Source organism: Macaca fascicularis, chromosome 9 (assembly GCF_037993035.2).
Source record: "Macaca fascicularis isolate 582-1 chromosome 9, T2T-MFA8v1.1".
Lineage (NCBI taxonomy): Eukaryota > Metazoa > Chordata > Mammalia > Primates > Cercopithecidae > Macaca > Macaca fascicularis.
The window spans coordinates 14,100,571-14,123,100 of record NC_088383.1 but is presented as its reverse complement, the minus strand read 5'-3'; the positions used below and the strand labels follow the sequence as shown (position 1 = coordinate 14,123,100).

At 42.9% G+C, this 22,530-nt stretch overlaps 1 protein-coding gene across 9 annotated transcripts in view; it reads right to left on the bottom strand.

Annotated features, from left to right (window-relative positions):
- The window catches only part of MCM10 (minichromosome maintenance 10 replication initiation factor), a 72,858-nt gene that overhangs the window by 21,126 nt on the left and 29,202 nt on the right, over positions 1-22,530 (bottom strand). For 5 of the 9 annotated variants that reach the window (XM_065520282.2, XM_015455555.4, XM_015455553.4 and 2 more), the window contains exons 3-10: positions 19,954-20,295; positions 18,738-18,842; positions 18,452-18,592; positions 15,231-15,402; positions 9,974-10,139; positions 7,007-7,174; positions 3,724-3,840; positions 949-1,148 (exon numbers count right to left, since the gene is read on the bottom strand). In XM_065520282.2, the coding sequence (XP_065376354.1) occupies positions 949-1,148; positions 3,724-3,840; positions 7,007-7,174; positions 9,974-10,139; positions 15,231-15,402; positions 18,452-18,592; positions 18,738-18,842; positions 19,954-20,295 (1,411 nt within the window). The remainder of the gene's footprint in view (positions 1-948; positions 1,149-3,723; positions 3,841-7,006; positions 7,175-9,973; positions 10,140-15,230; positions 15,403-18,451; positions 18,593-18,737; positions 18,843-19,953; positions 20,296-22,530) is intronic. The other 4 variants (XM_074001031.1, XM_074001030.1, XM_005564641.5 and 1 more) reach the window with 1 other exon arrangement.

The following is a 22,530-nucleotide window of genomic DNA, read 5'->3' as shown; positions in this document are numbered from 1 at the left end:
GGGCCAACACAAATTCATAAACTTTCTTAAAACATTAAGAGACTTTTTTTTTTTTTTTAGCTTATCAGCTATCATTAGTATATTTTATGTGTAGTCCAAGATAATTCTTCTTCTAAAGGGGCCCAGGGAACCCAAAAGATTGGACACCCTTGGATTACAGCATCAGGGACTCTAGTGACCCTGACTCCCCAGGCAAGGGGCCATGGATGCCTGCCCAGCATCGCCCCACTCCCCGTGTGGGGCTTCATAGTATATTCACTCACTGAATGAAATTTGGGTTCCACGAGGTCTGTAGCCTCACTCAAATAGTCGTAGGATAAATAATTAGAAGGGTGTTAACACTGTAATTAACACGTTTTTAATGGCCCTGACAAAGGTGCACTATTCACATTAGAAGACAAAGAGGGGCTGGGAGCAGTAGCTCATGTCTGTAATCCCACCACTTTGGGAGGCCAAAGCAGGCAGATCACCTGAGGTCAGGATTTCGAGACCAGCTTGGCCAACATGGTGAAACCCTGTCTGTACTAAAAATGCAAAAATTAGCTGGGCGTGGTGGCACGCGCCTGTAGTCCCAGTTACTCAGGAGGCTGAGGCAGAAGAATCACCTGAACCTGGGAGATGGAGGTTGCAGTGAGCTGAGACTGTGCCACTGCACTCCAGCCTGGGTGATAGAGTAAGATTCCACACCAAAAAAAAAAAAAAAAGTTGAAGAGAAGAGTGGGCTGTCTTAAAGTTCAACACAACATAAGTCAATCTGTCTGTCTCCTGAAAGTTTTTATCTCCACCTGGGAATAAAAGCAGTCTTTAACCAACTTGTTTCAGGCAATGAGTGATGAAAGATAAAACCTGTACAAGTATCCTATGACGGTTACAGGAAGGTACAACTAGTAGGTTTAGTCTTTGATAAGCAAAATCCTCTGCCCAAAAGAAGTCCCGAGAATATCTTACATTGAAGCTGCATATGAGGCAGAAGAAACTCCTCCGTAGTAAAAGCCATCTTGGCACAGTCGTTCTTTGAGGCTGGTGCCTCTGCGGGCAAACTTCTTTGGAATTCGTCCTCCAGAGAAGGTGGACTGCAAGTCAGCGCGCTTTGCGCTGAGCTTCTTGTACTGAGCCTGGACATGGTACTGACAGTACTCGCAGTCGCGCTGCAAAAGGCAGAGCAGTGGCATCAGGATGAGGGCGACAGGCCAGGAAACAGCAGTGAGCAGACACAGTTCCTTCTCCCCACTTCCCGGAACATGACGCAGGAAGAGTCCTCCCTGCCGACCTCCACGAACGTTCCCAACGTGGAAGGGGTACTCAGTCCCCGAGGGGAAGAAGTTCTTCCCTTCGAGGCCCCTGAAAGCACTGTTCTGATGAAATTCCCCTTGCCCTCTTTCTACAAAGGAAATCAGCTTCTAGGATGAACCTCAAAAACAAGTTAGGTGAAAGAAGTCAGATACACAAGGTCCCATGTTGTAGAAGTCCTTTTACAGAAGAGGCAAATCCATAAGGACAGAAAGCAGATTAGACGTCACCAGGAGATGGAGGGAGTGGGGATGGCAGTGATGACTTTATGGTGCCAGTGTTTTCACAGGGTGATGGAATTCTGAAACCAGGGATCTGGTGGTTACACAACTAAATACCATTGAATTATATACATTTTTAAAATGGTTAACTGTTAATTTTGCCCCAGTAAAAAATAATTTAAAAACAAAATCAGCTCCCAGAGAGGTTTTTCTAGCTGTTTCTCTGGTTGATCCTCGGACAAGTGCTATCCTTTCAGTGAGAGAAACAAAGAGAGATGGTGCAGCGTTGTTCTACCGAGTGAACAGTAGTTATGGTGTCAATGGATTTTTTTTTTTTTTTGAGACAGAGTCTCACTCTGTCACCCAGACTGGAGTGCAGTGGCGTGATCTTGGCTCACTGCAACCTCTGCCTCCCGGGTTCAAGTGATTCTTGTGCCTCAGCCTCCCAAGTAGCTGGGATTACAGGCATGCACCACCACACCCAGCTAATTTTTGTATTTTTACTAGAGACGGGGTTTTACCATGTTGGCCAGGCTGGTCTTGAACTCCTGGCCTCAAGTGATCTGCCCACTTCGGCCACCCAAAGTGCCAGGATTACAGGCATGAGCCACCGCCCCTGTCCAGACAATGGATTTTTAAGAATCTAGTTCTCATGGGGAGATTCGTTAGGTACTTCACTCTGAAACCGCATTTTCCAATCGTCTCCCACCTTATTCTTTCCTGCCCACCAATTCATTTAATAGGAAGGAATAAGGGAATAAAAAAAGCTGAAACCAAAACCTGTCATTTAATCCTTTCAAAGAACTCTAAGAAGTACCTCTTCACATCTACTACAATGTCTATAACGAAAAAGAAATACAGTAACAGTTGCTGATGAGGACAGGGAGGAACTGGAAAGTTCATCCATTGCTGGTGGGAATGTAAAACCGTGGGGCCACTTGGGAAACCAGTCTGGCAGTTCCTCCAAAATCTAGACAGTTACCATACTGACCCAGCAATCCCACTCCCAGGTATATGCCCAAGGGAAAGGAAAACATACATCCACATAAAAACTTGTATGTGAGTGTGTTAGCAGCATTATTCATAATAGCTAAATGTGGCAACAACCCAAGTGTCTATCAACCAATGAAAGAATAAAACAACATGTGGTATATCCATACAATGGAATATTATTTACCCACAAAAAGGAATAAAGTGTTGATAAATGCTACGGCATAGATCAATTGTGAGAAAAATTATGCTAAGCAAAAGAAGCCAGACAGAAAAGGCCACATATTGTGATTCCATTATATGAAATGTCTAGAAGAGGCAAATCCATAGAGACAGTAAGGTTAGTGCTTACCAGGGGCTGGGAGAGAGGAGACTGGGAGTGATTGCTAGTGGGTACTGGGTTTCTTTCCGGGGCAATGAAAGGGTTCTGAATTTACACAGTGGTGATGGTTGCACAACTGTGTGAATGTATTAGAAATTACTGAATTGTTTATTTATATTCTTTTTTTGAGACAGAATCTCACTCTATCACCCAGGGCTGAAGTATAATGGTGCGATCTCAGCTCACTGAAACCTCTGCCTCCTGGGTTCAAGTGATTCTCTTGCCTCAGCCTCCCAAGTAGCTGGGACTTCAGGCACCCATCACCAAGCCTGGCTAATTTTTGTATTTTTAGTAGACGTGGGGTTTCACTATGTTGGCCAGGCTGGTCTCGAACTCCCGACCTCAGATGATCTGTCCACCTCTGCCTCCCAAAGTGCCGAGATTACAGGCCTGAGCCATCGCACCTGGCCTGAATTGCTTACTTTAAAAGGGTGAATTGTATGGTATGTGAATTATACCTAAATGAAGCTATTATTTTTTTTAAAAGCCCTAAGAAAAGGTATAATGGAGTTAAAATATAGGTTAAAATATAATTTTCATTGTATTTCATCATGTTTGCTCTGTGGAACTATAAGAATTGAAGGCAAACAAAAATTCTGTCTTAAACCTCTTGGTCAGATAAAAGATCACTTTCCTAAGAGGTTAAATCTCCCCACCCTTCCCCTGCTCTCACTTTTTTAAACTGGCAATTATTAACCACACATTAAATTTTTTCATTTTGACTCTTCCTTTAAGTGGGACACTCAATTCCAAACTGGTCATCACAGCTAAAGTACCTACAGTTTATTCCTAACTGTTCTTTTCTTTAGCAGAAACCATCCTAACAAGGCTGAAACCAACCAAATTCACAGTCTGCGTGCACGGCTCTCCGTTCTTCTTCTTGGCTTTACAGGTTCCAAAGTCAAGAGCTTCACCCATAATTAAGACCTTCTGAGGATGATCAATAGATAAACACACCTATAAGAAAAAGGTGGGGCAGGAGTTAAAGACAGACAAAATTATGGCCTTTTATTAGCAGGAATAGAAAAAAGAATGGGTGGTGCTGATTTAAGAAGGTTACTGCCGGGCGCAGTGGCTCATGCCTACAATCCTAGCACTGTGGGAGGCCGAGGCGGGCGGATCGCTTGAGGCCAAGAGTTTGAGACTAGCCTAGGCAATGTGGCAAAACCCTGTCTCCACAGAAAAACACAAAAATTAGCCAGGCGTGGTGGTGCGTGCGTGTAGTCCCAGTTACTTGGGAGGCTGAAGTGGGAGGATCACTACAGCCTGGGAAGTTGAGGCTGCAGTGAGCTGTGATCGCACCACTGCACTCCAGCCTGGGTAACAGAGTGAGGCCCTGTCTCAAAAAGGAGAGAGGTTTTACTGGTTTAAAGGAATCTGAAGCCAGTGCTCTATCAGTTTTAGAAACAAGGAGAGAGGTTTCACTGGTCTAAAGGAATCTGAAGCCAGTGCTCTATCACTGTTTTAGGAACAGGGGTGCAGAAGGCACCTTCAGTTCTCTTCCCATTTTCCATCCTTCCCTTCATCTTTGCGAATGGAATCCTGATTTTGTCTGGGCTGGCCGAGTTCTCAGCCTCAGGTAATAGATCCTGTTTCCTGTTTTCCCAGCACTCCTTAGAGCTAGCATTAGTTATGTGATAAGTTCTAGATGCTCAGACGTAAACAGGAGTTGGTAGGGAAGCTTTTGCTTTCCTGATAAAATGAGTTAGGAGGCTGGTTCCCCCTTCCTCCTCACTTCTTGCCTTGAATGGAGATGACTGGAGGGAGAAAAGTTCCTGAAAGGCCTCGCTGAACTCAGCTCTCTCCCTTCTTGTTTGCAATTCTCCTCATGGAGAGACTGTACCAAGAGGGACTGTCCCAAATAGCTCGGTCTTTGTCCTCACCCCTCCTATGAGAAGATCTCCTACAACACTTGAGCTCAATAAGCCAAGTGGCCTCCAGGTTATAAAACTCGGATCAGGGTGCTTTCACAATCCCTTCGCTGCAGGGTGAAGAGCGCCATGAGCAGACAGGACTCTGCCTGCCTGGAGTGCCTTTCCTAAGCTTTGGTGGACTGGCTCAACCTAGATCCTAGGCTTCTGTGGACTCTCGCTGCCTAAGGTGCTTCACTCAACTTGTATAAGTGTTTTGTCTCCTGGACGCATACTCCCGCAGGCGGGCTTGTGCAAAGCTGCGGGTAGCTTGGTTTGTGCTGAACCACTGGCAGCTGGGTTTGTACAAAGCTTCCAGCCAGACCTGGGAACCTACCAGATCTAGAAATAGTAGAAATTGGCAGGGTGTTTAGAGCTCTCCCACGGGATTGGTAAAGAGTGTACGGTGTTCCTCTCCAAGAAACTGGCACCCTTCCACGGTATGCCACTTCACAGTGATGGCTAGAGTTTCAAAGGCATCTTGTGACCAGGAGAGAAAGGCTGAGATTCACAGAGATGTCACTCTTAAATCGCTATAGTGTCTAAATCTGGATTTTTAAAAAATATATGTAAGAAAAAGAAGTCCCACTGTTTATTGTTGAAAAGAAACTGTACTTAAGTTTGTTTGTTATTTGCAGCCAAACACATTCCTAACCAATAGAGGAAGATTTGTTGCCATTCTCTGGTGAAAGCAAGGAATGAGATAACATTTTTCTCACTTCTCTTGAAAAGAATAATCTGACTACAATAGAGGAAAGCTCCATGCTGGGTCAGAGTAGAGAACTGCCAGCTGCTATTCACACTGTGTCTAGATTTGCGATTTCCTAGAGAAGCAGTGGATAGTGCCAAAACTCTAGTATTTGAGAAGATGAAAATTCACTTTGATTTTAAACTGCAGCTATGGTTGTCATAGTCAATGAAGCAAAATTCCCTCAATTATAAAACACTGCTTTCTTGATGCCACCATAAAAATTTATATAAGGAATCATGCCACGCACGGTGGCTCACACTTGTAATCCTAGCACTTTGGGAGGCTGAGGCAGGTGGATCACTTGAGTCCCGGGGTTCAAGACAAGCCTGGGCAACATAGTGACACCCTGTCCCTAAAAAAACCACAAAAATAGGCTGGGCGTGGTGGCTCATGGCTATAATCCCAGCACTTTGGGAGGCCAAGGTGGGTGGCTCATCTGAGGTCAGGAGTTTGAAACCAGCCTGGCCAACATGGTGAAACCTCGACTCTACTAAAAATACAAAAAAAAATAGCTGGGCATGGTGGTGCATGCCTGTAATCCCAGCTACTTGGGAGGCTGAGGGAGAAGAATCACTTGAACCTGGGAGGCGGAGGTTGAAGTGAGCCAAGATCGTTCCATTGCACTCCAGCCTGGGCAACAAGAGTGAAACTCCATCACACACACACACACACACACACACACACGCAAACCCCACAAAAATTAGCAGAGCGTGGTGGTGCACACCTGTAGTTCTAGCTACTCAGGAGGCAGAGGTGGAAGTATCACTCGCACCCAGGAGATGGAGGTTGCAGTGAGTCAAGAATATATCACTGTACTCCAGCCTAGGCAACAGAGCAAGACTCACTCTCAAAAAAAAAAAAAAAAAAAAAAAAAAAGTATGAATCTAAGGAAATCTGAGTATAATAGTTAAAAAAAAAAAACCTCCAGGAACTTTGTAACTAGTTTGAAAAGACAGAATAAAGGTAGTTGTTACAAACATTTTAGAATAGGTGGAAATTCAGAATACTGGTGGGTAATGAATAAATAAAACATGAAAAGCCAGATTCACAGAGACACAATCACATAAAAGCATGACTTATTTTCTGGAGGTAGACTAATACAAACTTTTTTCTTTTCTTTTTTTTTTTGAGATGGGGCCTTACTTTGTTACCTAGATTGGCATGCAGTGGCACAATCAGGGCTCACTAGAGCCTCAACATCCCACTGCAGCCTCCTGAATAGCTGGAACTACAGTTGTGCGCCCACTCACAGTGAATTTTTACATGTTTGTGGAGATGGGGGTCTCACTGTGTTGCCTAGGCTGGTTTTGAACTCCTGGGCTCAAGTGATCCTCCCGCTTTGGCCTCCCTAAGTGTTAGGATTACAGGTGTGAGCCACTGTGTGCAGCCTCAAACGTCTTTGATAAAACTCAGTTAACTTGTGAGGACAATCATCGCTCAAATCCCAGAAACAGGCTCTTACCTCCTCTGAACCATCCTTGGGCTTCATGGGGTTGGCATTGAGGATCCCTATGACAGTCCCCTGCTCCGTCTTCCAGAGCGCTTTGTGAACTTCTCCAAATAAGAACAAGGACACGCATTGTGTCAGGTCACGAAGATCATTCAGTTTCCAGATGCTGAAGGTTTTTCCCTGGAACAAAGAGTCATTTTAATTTTTTTTATAATTTTTGACTTGTAGGTTATGCTCATTTATCGTTCAAGAGTTTTACAATGGAAAACTATATGCATATAATCCATTAAATCCAAGTTTTGTTGTTACTCGAATATGTATCGTCAGCATGTGTGATAACTGTAAATTAACCCATTCTCTAGGCTTTTGCATTCTATTACCCTTCTCATGTTAGAGATGCAGCTGAAATAAAGCAAGCTGGTGGCAAACTTGTTAGCAGAGTCTCTAATTATCTTGGGTCTAAGCAGAGGGAGTGGGATAGCACTGCCTTTCTAATGATGCAGAGACACACGCGCACATCATTAAAAGGACAGTGGAAGGTATGACACTACCATTTAATAACTTACTGATATGAATCAATGTTAGGTAAATTGAGTAAATCTATTCTATATCATTGATTAATTATACGATGATTATTATTTTTAGAGACAGGGTCTTGCTCTGTCACCCAGGCTGGAAGGCAGTGGTGCAATCACGTCCCGTTGCTCACTCCAACTCCTGGGCTCAGAGGGATCCTCCACCCTCAGCCTCCTCAGCAGCTGGGACTACAGGCACGTGCTACCAGCCCCAGCTAATTTTTTTTTTGTTTCTTTTCATACAGATGAGGTCTCACCATGTTGCCCAGGCTTGTCATGAATTCCTGGGCTCAAGTAATCCTCCCACCCCATCCTCTCAAAGCATTGGGGTTACAGACGTGAGCCACCAAGCGTGGCCTAAGTCTGTTACTAATATAATAAAGAATTTTCCTCTCTAGGCTATTAAATCTTTGCTTAGCTTACCAGAAAAACAAAAGCATCATTTCACGAAAACTGGTTGAGTTTAACCTTAACGTTTCGGAAGTATTACTAAGTATCTGAAGAAATACAGCTCAAAATGCTGACCGATTATAACGTGAAAAACCTCCACTTTTTTAGATGTTTTTAAAACCAGAATACTTTGAATAATCTTGACTTGCACTATCTCACAGAGGCATCTGGGCTGGGTATGGTTATGGGCTACAGTATGGAATCTCCTGCCCAGACTCTGAGCACTAGAATCCATCTTCCATGGATTTGTGCAATGCCTGTCTTGGAATAGTTCAGGTAAATTCTCGTGTCTCAATAGCAAAGACTTGGAATCAACCCATATGTCCATCAGTGACAGACTGGATTAAGAAAATGTGGCACATATATACCATGGAATACTATGCAGCCATAAAAAAGGATGAGTTTGTGTCCTTTGTAGGGACATGGATGCAGCTGGACACCATCCTTCTCAGCAAACTATCGCAAAAACAGAAAATCAAACACCGCATGTTCTCACTCATAGGTGGGAACTGAACGATGAGATCAATTGGACTCGGGAAGGGGAACATCACACACTGGGGCCTATTGTGGGGAGAGGGGAGGGGGGAGGGATTGCATTGGGAGTTATACCTGATGTAAATGATGAGTTGATGGGTGCAGCACATCAACATGGCACAAGTATATATATGTAACAAACCTGCATGTTATGCACATGTACCCTAGAACTTAAAGTATAATAATAAATAAATAAATAAATTCTTGTGTCTATTATTATCATGTAAATACAGCCACTTATGAAGTAACTAAGAATTTCATCAAAGGGAAACCAGACCTGTCCACATTTACCTTAATAGCAATAGGGCTAGTGTAGGACCGGGTAATCTTTAATTTTTTTAAATTTTTTTAAGTTCCAGGGTACATGTGCAGGATGTGCAGGTTTGTTACATAGGTAAACGTGTGCCATGGTGGTTTGCTGCACCTGTCAACCCACCACCTAGGTATGAAGCCCGGCGTGCATTAGCTCTTTTCCCTAATGCTCTCCCCTTCCCTGCCCTCCCCCAACAGGCCCCAGTGTGTGTTGTTCCCCTCCTTGTGTCCATGTGATCTCATTGTTCAGCTCCCACTTATAAATGAGAACGTGCAATGTTCAGTTTTCTGTTCCTCCGTTAGTTTGCTGAGGATAATGGCTTAGGACCAGGTACTCTTAAAATTCAACTCGATGTCAGCTCTCACAAAAAACCAAAGATTGGCCAAGATCTAAATTAGAGAATAACATCATGATTGAGCATGAACAATCATAGTATTTTAGAGACAGGGGAGATTTTCAATCTAACCAAAGCCAATTCCTTCATTTTTATAGATAAGGAGATGGAAGCTGCTAAAGAAAGATTAATGGCCAACCTAAGGTAACGTCGCTAGTTAAGGGCACAGGCTTAGAAGCCAGGCTATCTGACTTGCCAGGTCACAGAATAACTTTCCCATTTATGACTCAGTCAAAAGTGATTTTGAAACTTGTTAGATCTTTGGTGATAACGATCAAATTAAATATATCATACAACACTGACACAGGCCAGCAATTTCAGCACTTCTGTGGTTGACGTCTTACATCTAAAGGGACCTCCAAAGAATCTGTGAACTCAGCCTCTCTGGTTACTTGTCCCTCTCCTCCATGGGAGAGATTACAGTGTCACAGGGACAACCACATGTGTCACCAAAAACAATGACAGGTGAAATGCAGTAAGAATGATTTGGACAACGGAAAGCCCAAGAAACCTGTACCACCAGGTCTTATTTAAATAGAGCATCCTTTGCATATACCCGCTGGATACCAACTCAATGATGTGTGGCGGTTCTGGAACTTACTATACTTATTTCTAAATGAAACACCAACAGGTTCCAGTTAACAAATTCAGGACATCAAGTTCCCACTGTTAGTTTGCAGTAAAACAGCTAAGAAATCAATACAATGGCTCACATTGTTTCCACTCTGTGGCGTAACCTTCTTTAATATAACCCCAAATGTCACCCAGTCTATTTCTTCCAGCTTCTCTCTGGCCATCTTTTCCTTGATCTGAGACAGTCTGATCAGTTTTCGGCCGGTCATTTTCTTGTTCATTTCTGTGGAGGATACTCGAGGTCGCCTGGGTTAAGAAACTAATGATTAGTAATTATGATTCTAATAAAAAAATTACCTGTCATCTTAGCAGGTGGTAAGGGAGTGTGATGGTCAGAAACCTCTACAGTACCTGTTCTTGGGAAGCTTAGTAATATAGTATGACCAAGGCATCCATTTTTTCAGCAAATAAATAAATATATATATATACATATAGGCGCAATTTTGGCTGTGAAATTGCAGTGGTACAATTTCGGCTCACTGCAGCCTCCACCTCCCGGGTTCAAGCGATTCTCCTGCCTTAGCCTCCTGAGTAGCTGGGACTACAGGCACCCGCCATCACACCTGACTAATGTTTGTATTTTTAGTAGAGATGGGGTTTTGTCATGTTGGCCAGGCTGGTCTCAAACTCCTGGCCTCAAACGATCTGCTCGCCTTGGTCTCCCAAAGTGTGGGGATTACAGGTGTAAGCCACCACGCCTAGCCTCTAAGATAATTTTTAAAGCTAGGTTTGCCTTTCTTTGGATATAGATCTAGGGCTTATATAGAATACAAGAAAGATAACAAATCCTTTAAGCTCTTAAATTATGTAAATTTTAATATTCTTCTGAAATCAATCCTTTTTTACTTCATTACAAAACCATGAATTGATATTCATAAATAAGACATCTAAATTTCATCAATTATGCAAGAATTTCGCAGGTTCTACTATTCTAACTGAATTTTTTTAAAAGACAACATTTTGACATATAGTAAAGGCTTTTGAATGTAGCTTCAATTAACATATTCTTGTTCCTAATGACTGGTCAAAAAACTTAGGGTTATTCCCATTTGTTTCATCTTTGATTGCATTACATATTTGCAGATGAGAAAAGATACTCAGAGAAAAACATGCTTCTTCACTATTTCATGAGTCTTCTGGAACAGAAAGTCCCAGAGCTAAGTTTGAACAATGAAGAATATTCAGGAAGCAAAACATTGACTTCAGTGGAAAAATTCTTTCCTTTGTCTGATTTCTGTGATTGTGGTGTGGTAAGTTCCCTGCTCACCCCAAGTTACTTAAGGGTGTATGTCAGCTGCCTGAACCCTGAAGGCCAGGTAGTGGGCCACAGCCGTGGTGCCCAGCCGAAAAGCAGATGTCCCTGAGAACCCAACCATTCTGGAGCATATCTGGGAACACACCAAGAAAAAAGTCTCATCACACATACACAGTAGGCAAACAGCTTAGAGGAGTCTTAACTAGAGCAATTAGATGAGAATGGAATAAAGGGCGTCTGAATTAGAAAAGAAGTCAAATTATCCCTGTTTGCAGATGATAGGATCTTATATTTGGAAAAACCTAAAGACTCCACCAAAATACTATTAGCACTGATAAACAAATTCAATAAAGTTGCAGGATACAAAATCGATATTCAAAAATCAGTAGCATTTCTATATGCCAACAATCAACAATCTGAAAAAGAAATCAAGAAAGTAATCCCATTTACAACTGCTCCAAATGAAACACCTAGGAACACACTTAACCAAAGAAGTGAAAGATCTCTACAATAAAAACTAAAAAACATTGATTCAAGAAATTAAAGAAGATCCAAATATGGATCCAAATATGGAATATGGAATCCTTAAAGAGGATCCAAATACGGAAAAATAGCCCATGTTCATGGATTGAAACAATCAAGGTTGTTCAAATGTCCATACTATCCAAAGCAATCTAGAGCGTCAATGCAATCCCCATCAAAGGTCCAATGACAGTCTTCACATAAATAGAAAAAACAGTCCTAAAGGTATATGGAAGCACAAAAGACTCCAAATAGCCAAAGCAATCCTGAGCAAAAAGAACAAAACTGGAGGAATCACATTACCTGACTTCAAATTATACTAAAGCTATAGTAACCAAAGCAGCATGGTACTGGCACAGAGAACCCAGAAATGAATCCATAAATCTGCAATGAACTCATTTTCAACAAAGATGCAAAGAACATACACTGGGGAAAGGACAGTCTCTTCAATAAATGGTGCGGTGAAAACTGGATATCCATATGCAGGAGAATGAAACTAGACTTCTATCTCTTGCCATATACAAAAATCAAATCAAAATGTATTCAAGAGGCTGGGCACGGTGGCTCATGCCTGTAATCCCAGCACTTTGGAAGGCCGAGGCAGGTGGATCACCTGAGGTCAGGAGTTTGAGACCCAGGCTGGCTAGCATGGCAGTTTCTGCTAAAAATCCAAAAATTAGCCAGGCATTGTGGTGTGTGCTTGTAGTCCGAGCTACTCGGGAGGCAGAGGTTGCAGTGAGCTGAGATCACGACACTGTACTCCAGCCAGGGCAACAGAGCGAGACTGTCTCGAAAAAGATTAAAGACTTAAATCTAAGTCTTGAAACTATGAGATTACTAAAATAAAACATTGGGGAAACTCTCTAGGACATTGGTCTTGGCTAAGATTTGTTGAGTAGTAACTCATAAGCACAGGTAACCAAAGCAAAAATAGACAAACGAGCAGATCTCCCAAACAATCTTGCTGCCATCCAGGAGTGCCTTACATGTAAGTCTGAGTCATTCTTTCACTTTTGGATCCTTCCCAGTTTTGAGGAAACCTTTTTTTTTTTTAGATAGGGTCTTGCTCTGTTGTCCAGGATGGAGTGCAGTAGCACAATCTTGGCCCACTGCAGCCTGGACCTCCCCACTCAGCCTCCCAAGCAGCTGGAACTAGAGGCGCATGTCACCACACCAGGCTAAATTTTGTTTCTGTAGAGATGGGGTTTTGCCCTGTTGCCCAGGCTGGTCTCAAGCTCCTGAGCTCAAGCAATCTACCCCCTTCAGCCTCCCAAAGTGCTGGGAATACAGATGTGAGTCACCATGCCCAGCTAGGTAAAGGTTCTTCTATACAGCCCAGGGTTTTTTCCATAACAGTGAGTTAATAGATTACAAAAACAAACAAACAAACAAACAAAAAGGCTCCAAAATCTAAAACTTTCTAAGCACAAACATGACACTCAAAGGAAACACTGTAGCATTTCGGATTTTGGATTTTAGATTTGGGATTCTTAACCAGCAATTCTATATAATGTAAATATTCCAGAATCCAAAATCCAAAACAGTTCTGGTCCCAAGCATTTTGGATAAGGGATCCTCAACCTGTGTCGGGGAATTTCTATGAATATGTCCTTTAGAGTATTTTTAGGGCCTGAGGTTCATGTATAACAATGACAAAGAGACTCAAACAATTCTGTAATCCCTTAAATTTAAAAGCCACTCAGAAGCTTTTGCTGAGTAGTTTAAGTCTCTTTTATCTCAATTTTGATTCACATGTGCAATAAACGCCCACCAGCAGCAACATGGTTCAGTACCCGTGCGGCGCTTCAAGTGGGCCATGGCTGGGGCAGGCAGTAGCATCTCAGGGAGGGGCAATTCTCTACCTTGAGAAGGAACTCTGCTGCCCCGTCAATGAAAACCACAGCTTCTACTGCTGTATTCTATTTCTCAGACTGTGTCTCAGATGTAATTAAGACATAAATACATTCTTCAGTTTTGGAGAATACCAAGTCTTTACAAGACACTTCTTTTTTGTTTGTAGAAACAGGGTCTTGCTGTGTTGCCCAGGCTGGAGTGCAGTGGTATGATCATAGCTCACTGCAGTCTTGAACTCCTGGGCTCACGTGATCTTCCTGCCTCAGCACTCCCCCTACCCCACAAGTAGCTAGGACTACAGGTGCATGCCACTGCGTCCAGCTAATTTACTTTTTGTAGAGATGAAGTCTCACTGTGTTGCACCAGCTAGTCTCGAGCTTCTGACTTCAAGCAATCCTCCTGCCCTGGCCTCCCAAAGTGTTAGGATTGCAGGTGTCAGCTACCACACCCAGCCTTATAATACACGTTTATTGTATGTTGGCAACACTTGTTCTTCTCTGCCTAATAATATATACTTTAAGAGCTTAGCAGTTTTAGTTGTTGGCTGATGTTTAGACTGACAAAGTTTAAGAGTTTTAGAGGGTTTCACTTAGTTCCTCAAATGGACTGTGCGAAAAGCAATCCAGTCACGCAGTAAAGATTACTGTTCTGCTCCGGGATTATCCAGATGTAATGATGGAGATGCAATGGAGTAGTGACACGGAGTATAGATAATTAAAAAAATAAAAATAAAGTAAAAAGCCATAAAAGTCCAGGATTTGAATATAGTTTTTAATTGAACTGAGCTTGGAATATATTCCTATTTTAACAGGCTATCTTAAATTTCTCCCCATAACAGATGCAAAGAATATAAATTTGCCTTAAAAAGGCTATTAGAAAGAAAAACGGCAGCTGGGCATCACGCCTGTAATCCCAGCAATTTGGGAGGCCGAGGCAGGTGGATCACCCGAGGTCTGGAGTTCTAGACCAGCCGGGTCAACATGGTGAAACCCCATCTCAACTAAAAATACAAAAAAAAATTAGCCAGGCATGGTGGCAGGCACCTGTAATCCCAGTTACTTGGGGGGGCCAAGGCAGGAGAATTGCTTGAACCCGGGAGGCGGTGGTTGCAGTGAGCTGAGATCGCACCACTGCACTCCAGCCTGGGGGACAAGAGCGAGACTTTGTCTCAAAAAAAAAAAAAAAAAAGTTAAAAAAGAAAAATGGCATAGCTATTTTTCTTAACATCAATTATAAGAATCAATAGAAACAGAAAAAATGATCCTAAAATTTATACGGAACCACAAAAGACCCAGAAGAGCCAAAGCAATCCAGTAATTGCTCAATTGCATAAATATCATCCTGGTTAAACTCTCTGTGTATTTAAAAATAGTCTAAATTATACCTCAAAAGAGATGGAGAAAAATTTTAAAAGTCTGTTTCCATCTGTCAATTTCTGATTAAATATACTACCATTTGTCCATTTCTTTTTATAGATACATATTCTTTGTTGATTATATACACAAGAAAAAGTCTTTCTTAAACATTTTATATGCAACTGTACTTAAACCCAGGGCTACTGCTAGTCTTACGGTGGTGTTTTGTATAGTCCAAAAGCTGCTGGGGTTTTGTGGATCCTGATGTACAAACACAGTACTTCTAAAAGACACCGAGAGGCACAAAAAGCTATGCAGTGGCACATATGAATAGATGGCATAGCTACTGACCTGAGCCGCAGGCCGGAGAAGGCTTCCACACAGATGGGTTGAGCCGCTTCCCCAGAGCTTCCTGGGGTCCCCACCATTTGACCTCTAGTTATCCCACTAGGTTTGTTCTGAGAAATAGTCTGGAGTGGTTGGGAGGGTGCACTTGTCATCCTCGAAGATGAGCTTTTGGGCTCTAGAAAATTAACACAATTAATGAAAAGGCAACCACACAGATAATCACAAAATTTATTTTTATAGATTTGTTCCTTTGAGACAGGCACTCACTGTGTCACCCAGGCAGGAGTGCAGTGGCGTGATCTGGGATCACTGCAACCTCCATCTCCTGGGTTTAAGCGATTTCTGAGTAGATGGGACCACAGGTATGTACCACCATGTCCGGCTAGTTTTTGTATTTTTTGTAGAGACGGGTTTTACCATGTTGCCCAGGCTGGTCTTGAACTCCTGAGCCCAAGCAATCTACCTAGACCTCCCAAAGTGCCGGGATTATAAGCGTGAGCCACTGCACATGAGCACAGGCTGAATTGTTCTTTTTTTTTTGAGATGGAGTTTCACTCTTGTTGCCCAGGCTGGAATGCAGTGGCACGATCTCGGCTCACCACAACCTCCGCCTCCCGGGTTTAAGCGATTCTCCTGCCTCAGCCTCCCAAGTAGCTGGGATTACAGGCATGCGCCACCATGCCCAGCTAATTCTGCATTTTTAGTAGCAACAGGGTTTCTCCTTGTTGGTCATGCTGGTCTCGAATTCCCGACCTCAGGTGATCCGCCCGCCTTGGCCTCACAAAGTGCTGGGATTACAGGCGTGAGCCACCGCACCTGGCCAGGATTGTTCCTTTTTTAAAGCAACACATGCGATAATCAAATCCTGAGAGCAAAGCATGCCTACAATACCATTTCTTGGCCTTACAGTCGACAGCACTTTCTCTGATAACAACGTTCTACATTGGTGCTGTCCAATACAGTGGTAGCTACCAGACACAGGTGGCCATCAGTCACTTAAATGTGACCCCATGCTTTTAAGGAAATACATTTCTAATTACATTTAATCTAATTTAAACTTAAATATCTACATGTGGCTAGTGGCTGCTGTCCTAGACAGTGCCACTCTAAAATACTGTTTCTCTATGCAATGATGTTTACTGAGTATTCATCAAAATACAGAGCACTGGGGCAGATTCTCAAAGGGAGGAAAAGACCTCCTTCTGAATGAGTTATTAGTGGAGATCTGTGTACAGTTCAAATTGTGCTTTAAGAAAATCCAGGCCAGACGTGGTGGCTCACACCTGTAATCCCGGCACTTTGGGAAGCTAAGGAGGGCAGATCACTTCAGGTCAAGAGTTCAAGACCAGCCTGGCCATCATGATGAAACCCTGTCTCTACTAAAAATACAAAATTAGCTGGCTGTGGTGGCATGTGCTACTCGGGAGGCTGAGGCAGAAGAATTGCTTGAATCCAGGAGGTGGAGGTTGTAGTGAGCCCAGATCATGCCACTGCACTCCAACCTGGGTGACACAGTGAGATTCTGTCTCAAAAATTAAAAATAAATAAATAATAAAAATTCCAAAGCTAGCTCCCCTTTTCTTCTTTCTTGTTTCATTTCATTCCATTCCATTTTATTTCTGGGGCCAAGGAGAGTTAGGGGTCTGGTATTCTATTCACTATTGCTTCATTAAATATCCCTGATGGAGTTACTTTTCATATTTCAGAAGTGTTTGATAATTCTCCGGAAGGTCAGACACTGGGGTATTTTTCTTAATATCACTCTTTCGTAAGATTGTTGTTTGCTCTCAAAGGGACTTTGGATCCCTGCTCTCCCACTAGGGGCCAGGGTGACCCTAGAACTTTAGAACCTAGAGGCCAGGCCCATTCCCCACCCTCAAAACCAAACTTCGGACATTACGTAATGCAACACCTTAGTAATGCCAAAGGTCCTGAGGGGATGGATGCTACTCCTGAATGGATATGTGAATATATAACTTGCTGTCAGATTAATATGAACACTCAGGCGAAAGTAGTTCTCTACTACTGTGGCACAGACCCATGCTACTCAAAGGGGCCTTTCCAAACACATGTAGCCAATGAAACGCTGTGTCCTCCAACCCATGTTCTATCAGGACCACCTTGTCTTATGTCTCCTGGCAATACAAGAAAACCAATACATAGTGCAGAAATCCTTTTCATTGTTGCTTTGTGCATATACATGTGTGTGCTGAAATAGGACTGTATTTGAACACCATCCTATACTCCTGGCAAAGAAGTCATTTCTAAAGAACAGCCCTTTTGGTTTAATACAACCTGGCTTCAAATAAAACTTGACCATTTTCTTTTTTTTTTTTGAGATGGAGTCTCGCTGTGTCTCCCAGGCTGGAGTGCAGTGGCGTGATCTCGGCTCACTGCAAGCTCCACCTCCCGGGTTTACGCCATTCTCCTCTCCTGCCTCAGCCTCCCAAGTAGCTGGGACTACAGGCGCCCGCCACCACGCCCTGCTAGTTTTTTGTATTTTTAGTAGAGACGGGGTTTCACCATATTAGCCAGGATAGTCTCGATCTCCTGACCTCGTGATCCACCTGCCTCGGCCTCCCAAAGTGCTGGGATTACAGGCTTGAGCCACCGCACCCAGCCAACTTGACCATTTTCTAAGGAAATAACTTCACAAGCCTAAAGAATGAGAACCTGACCAGTGGCTTTCCTTATGACAATCCTGGTAAAACTATGAGACTACAGAAATAACAAAAAAATTCAACCTGTTAAGTACTTTGTAAATAGCTACTCTGTACCTAAGGATTTTCTTTTTTTCACACAGGGTCTTACTCTGTGGAAGAGGATGGAGTGCAGTGGCGTGATGACAGCTCACTCTAGCCTCAACCTCCTGAGCTCAAATGATCCTCCCACCTCAGCCTCTCAGGTAGCTGAGACTACAGGCAAGCACCACACCTGGCTAATTTGTTTACATTTACTGTAGAGATAGGGTCTTGCTATACAGCCCAGGCTGGTCTCAGGCTCCTAGGATCAAGCAATCCTCCCGCCCCGTGCCTTGGCCCTAAGGATTTTCTAGGCACTTTGAGATCTAGAGGAAGAACACAAAACAGATCACGTGGCTCCCATTCCCAAGAAACTGACTTTCTTTCTCAATGGGGAGATAAGACAGACCAAAAGACACAGACACCCACACACACACGAACACAAACAACAGTGCCAAGATATTGAGGCCTCAAGTACCACACCTGGAGGTGAAGCCTTTGGTGTCCGAGCCACCCGCTTGGTTCTTGGTAGCGCAGGGACATCAAGCTCCGCAGAAAAGCATGGTGACTCCTGAATTCCCTGAACTCTCTTCTCCTTAAGAGGCGGCCGTGGAGACTTCTCTACTTCATTAAAAGTAAAATAAGTGAGTAAAAACCCATTCAGAAAGAGGTTCAAAGGGCTGTTTGAACAGGAGTTGGATGTAGAAATAATGTGATAATTTCTTAATGACAGAAATGCACACGATTGCCAGAATGACAGTCTTCTTACCAGGGGATTTTTGCAGACGGGCTGGGCTTGCTGTCTGTTTAATTGTTGTTAGTTTTAGCTGTTCTTGTAAGGACTTCATTTGCTCTTGCAAATTCCTTAATTCCTCTAGGAAATGAAAATATGTTAAGAACCAGGCAGGAGGAAACATTCTACATGACAAAAAAGCTGGCAATATTTTTGTTATCCACTCCCTGTCCCAACACCTTGAGACCCACGATAAAATCGCATACCCAAAGCTCATGATTAACTTTTGTACTTCAAAGAGGTCCCTTAGAGAAACACATATTTTATTTAAAGTAATGAAGCACCAATAGTCAAGCTAGTTATAAATCTGTACTATTAAGAGATATCAGATACAAATCCACAGTTAACAAGTTTTTAGGACTTGAGAAATAATTATAGGCCAGGCATGGTGGCTCGTGCCTGTAAGCACAGCATTTTGGGAGGCTGAGGCAGGAGGATTGCATGAGCCCAGGAGTTCGAGACCAGCATGGGCAACATAGGGAGATCCTGTATCTGCAAAAACTGAAAAACAAACAAACAAACAAACAAAAATTAGCTGGGCATGGTGGTGCATGCCTATGGTCCCAGTTACTAGGGAGGCTGTGGCAGGAAGATCACTGGAGCCTGGGAGGTGGAGGCTACAGTGAGCCAAGATTGCACCACTGCACTCCAGCCTGGGTAACAGAGCAAGATTCTGTCCAAAAAAAAAAAATTATATTTATTTCATAAATTGGATATCATAATTAATATGATAAATGCTGGCTTCTGTATTAGAAGAAACAGCCAACCACTGAATTTTATTATAGCTTAAAGATGTATGAGATGCCAGGAATAAGAAAAGAACATGTGTCAAAGCTTCTGCTCAGGAATGCTCAAATAGATACGTGGCAGCTTTGCAGCCCTGTCTCTGGCTCCACATTCCACATAAATACCAAAGTACTACTATTCCATAAGAAACATGAAAAGTTTCAGAGGCATTCCGTACAGGATCCATTGCAGCTGGCTAACGCTGGCAGAGTCTGTAGTTTGTGCTGAAATGCTGGCCTTAAACATTTCATCTACCAACTGGTATAATTTTCTTTCTTTTTTTCTTTTTTGACAAAGTCATTTATCTCTACCCTGGAATCAGCAGCTATTTTGATGACAACTATCAGACTGGTGGTCTTCATCCAACTTATCTGAAAGAAATAAGGAAAGCAAGTAGTTAGGGCACCTTGCAATTCTTCATTTGTTTTCTCTCGACTGGGGGCAGGAGCAGGGAGGACCCTATGTTCAGCTGACTGTGATGCAGGAACTTCTTCTTCATCTGTGAAGTCCTCCATGTCTCCAAAGAGAGTGGCCAAATTTTCCTTTTCATCTTTGGTCTTTCCTGTTTCTCCATCATCAGCTTCTTCTGTATAAGATTCACCGTCGCCGTCAGCATCAAAGAGCTCATCAAATGCGTCGGGCTCACCATTTTCCTGGGTCAAGAAGTTACTTTCTTCTGAATTACAATCCAAGGCTGACTCATTTTCTTCTAGCAATGCGGTCAGCAGAGACAGATTGTCTTCCTCCTCTAGGGAAAAAGAAGAGAAAGGACAGAGAATAAGCACAGCTGATTCCAAACATTCAATTTTAACAAGGCAATTTAAATAATCCCACAGGAGGTAAGAGAAACTACCTAATGGGTACAATGCTCATTACCTGGGTGATGGGTTCAATCATACTCAAACCTCAGCATCACACTATACACCTCTGTAACAAACCTGAATCTAAAATGAAAGCTGAAACTGGAAAAAACAAACAAACAAAACAACAACAACAACAAACCCTACAGATACACCATTTTGCCTGGTCTTTGTTCTTGTCTCTATCTTTCCTGTCCCCAGGTGCTTCTTAGGGGACACTGGGCTAAGAAGGAGCCAATACTGCTGAGTAGAGTGGGCCAGCCACAGGGCTAAATGTCCTTACGCATTCTACTCCAATCAATGACACAACTTCCCGCACACCAACTTCCATGAAATTCAACCAACAAGGGAATAATTTTAAAACACCAAACATCGATTTAGGCTTTAGATATATATAATTCCTGACCTTTAAGTTATTTGAGATTTAAAAAAAAACAGATACAAACTATATAAAAAATACCAAGATCCCATCACTCAGAATTAGCCATCATTAACATTTTGTTGTTTGCTTCTTGCCTTTAACATTAAATAACACCTTCTAGATGAAGTCTGTCAAGCCAAATCTTATCCCAATTCCTGACCACTGCCCCCAATTCCCATTGTAATCACTTTCATAATTTCGAGGCATCAGTCCAGTCCATTTTTATGCTTTTACATAAATATATAGGCAGTCACAGTCAATATATATTACATGGTTTAAAAAATATTTACATAAATATTCCACACTGCATTACTCTGCATTCTGAGTTCATTCAACATTGCTTGTAAGATTAACCCAAATCAAAACATATAGTTCTAGCCAGGCGCGGTGGCTCATGCCTGTAATCCCAGCACTTTGGGAGGCCAAGGCGGGAGGATCACCTGAGATCAGGAGCTCAAGACCAGCCTGGCCAAGAAAGTGAAACCCCGTCTCTACTAATAATACAAAAATTAGTCGGGCTTGGTGGCCCATGCCTGTAATTCGAGCTATTCAGGAGGCTGAGGCAGGAGAACTGATGGAACCTGGGAGGTGGAGGTTGCAGTGAGCCGAGATCGTGCCACTGCACTTCAGCCTGGGTATAGGGCGAGCCCATCTGAAAAACAAACAAAAACCCCCATATAGTTCTAGTTCATTTCTTTTCGTTGCTATATTGTATCCTATAGTAAGACTGTGTTACACCTTATTCCATTTTCCAAAAAAGGACAATATGGGCTATTTCTAATTTTCCCCCACTACTAAATACGCTGTAATCGTGTATCTGTCTTCTCGCACATGCGTTTCTTGGGAATATCTATCAGAAATGAAATTGCTGCATTGCTGGGTATCCATGTTTTCCAATTTTGCTAGATGCTGCCAAATTGTTTTCAAAGTGGATGCACTCTTGAAATGTCATCATTCATCTGGGGTAATACCCGAGGTTCGTTGCCTCACGCAGAGGAAATCATGGACGCTGACACCCAAGAAGTGAGGTTAAGTGCAGAGGTTTAATGGGCAAAAGAAAGAGAAGAGCTCTCAGCAGCAGAGAGGAGTCCCAGAAAGACTGGTTGCCGCTTCCATGGCGAAATGCATGGGGTTTCATAGATGAGCTTGAGGGCGCAGTGTCTGATTTACATAGGACATGAAACATTGGCTGGACTAGGTATGCACAGGGTGGAAAACCCGGCTACCCCACCCTAATCTTTTATTATGCAGGTGGTTCTCTACCTGGCCAGCACCATGTTGCCTGTTTCTTTACTGTCCACGTGGTTGACAAAGGGGCCGCCATGTTGAACATGCCTGGCCCCCAGGAAGCCTTTTCCTATTGGCACAGCTGCAGGTATTCACCCGTGCAAATTACTAGCTTGCTTTTCTATGTCTGCAGTTTGATTTTTCAGGCTGGCATTTGTTAGAAATTACTTGGGGGCTGCTTTTTGTAAAAGGGAAATTCTGCTGAGGACTCTGGTTGCCCTTACTATCTCCCTGAATAATTGCTATCTCCCGTATCACTCTCACTGGTGCTGCACCCAAGGGCCACTTCTCCCCACCACCTCATCAATATCTGATGTGTCCATCGTCTGATGGACGATGTAAAACGGCATCTCACTGTTTTGATTTGCATTTCTTGGATTACTGGTGAGGTTAAGAATTGCTTACGTTTATTTGC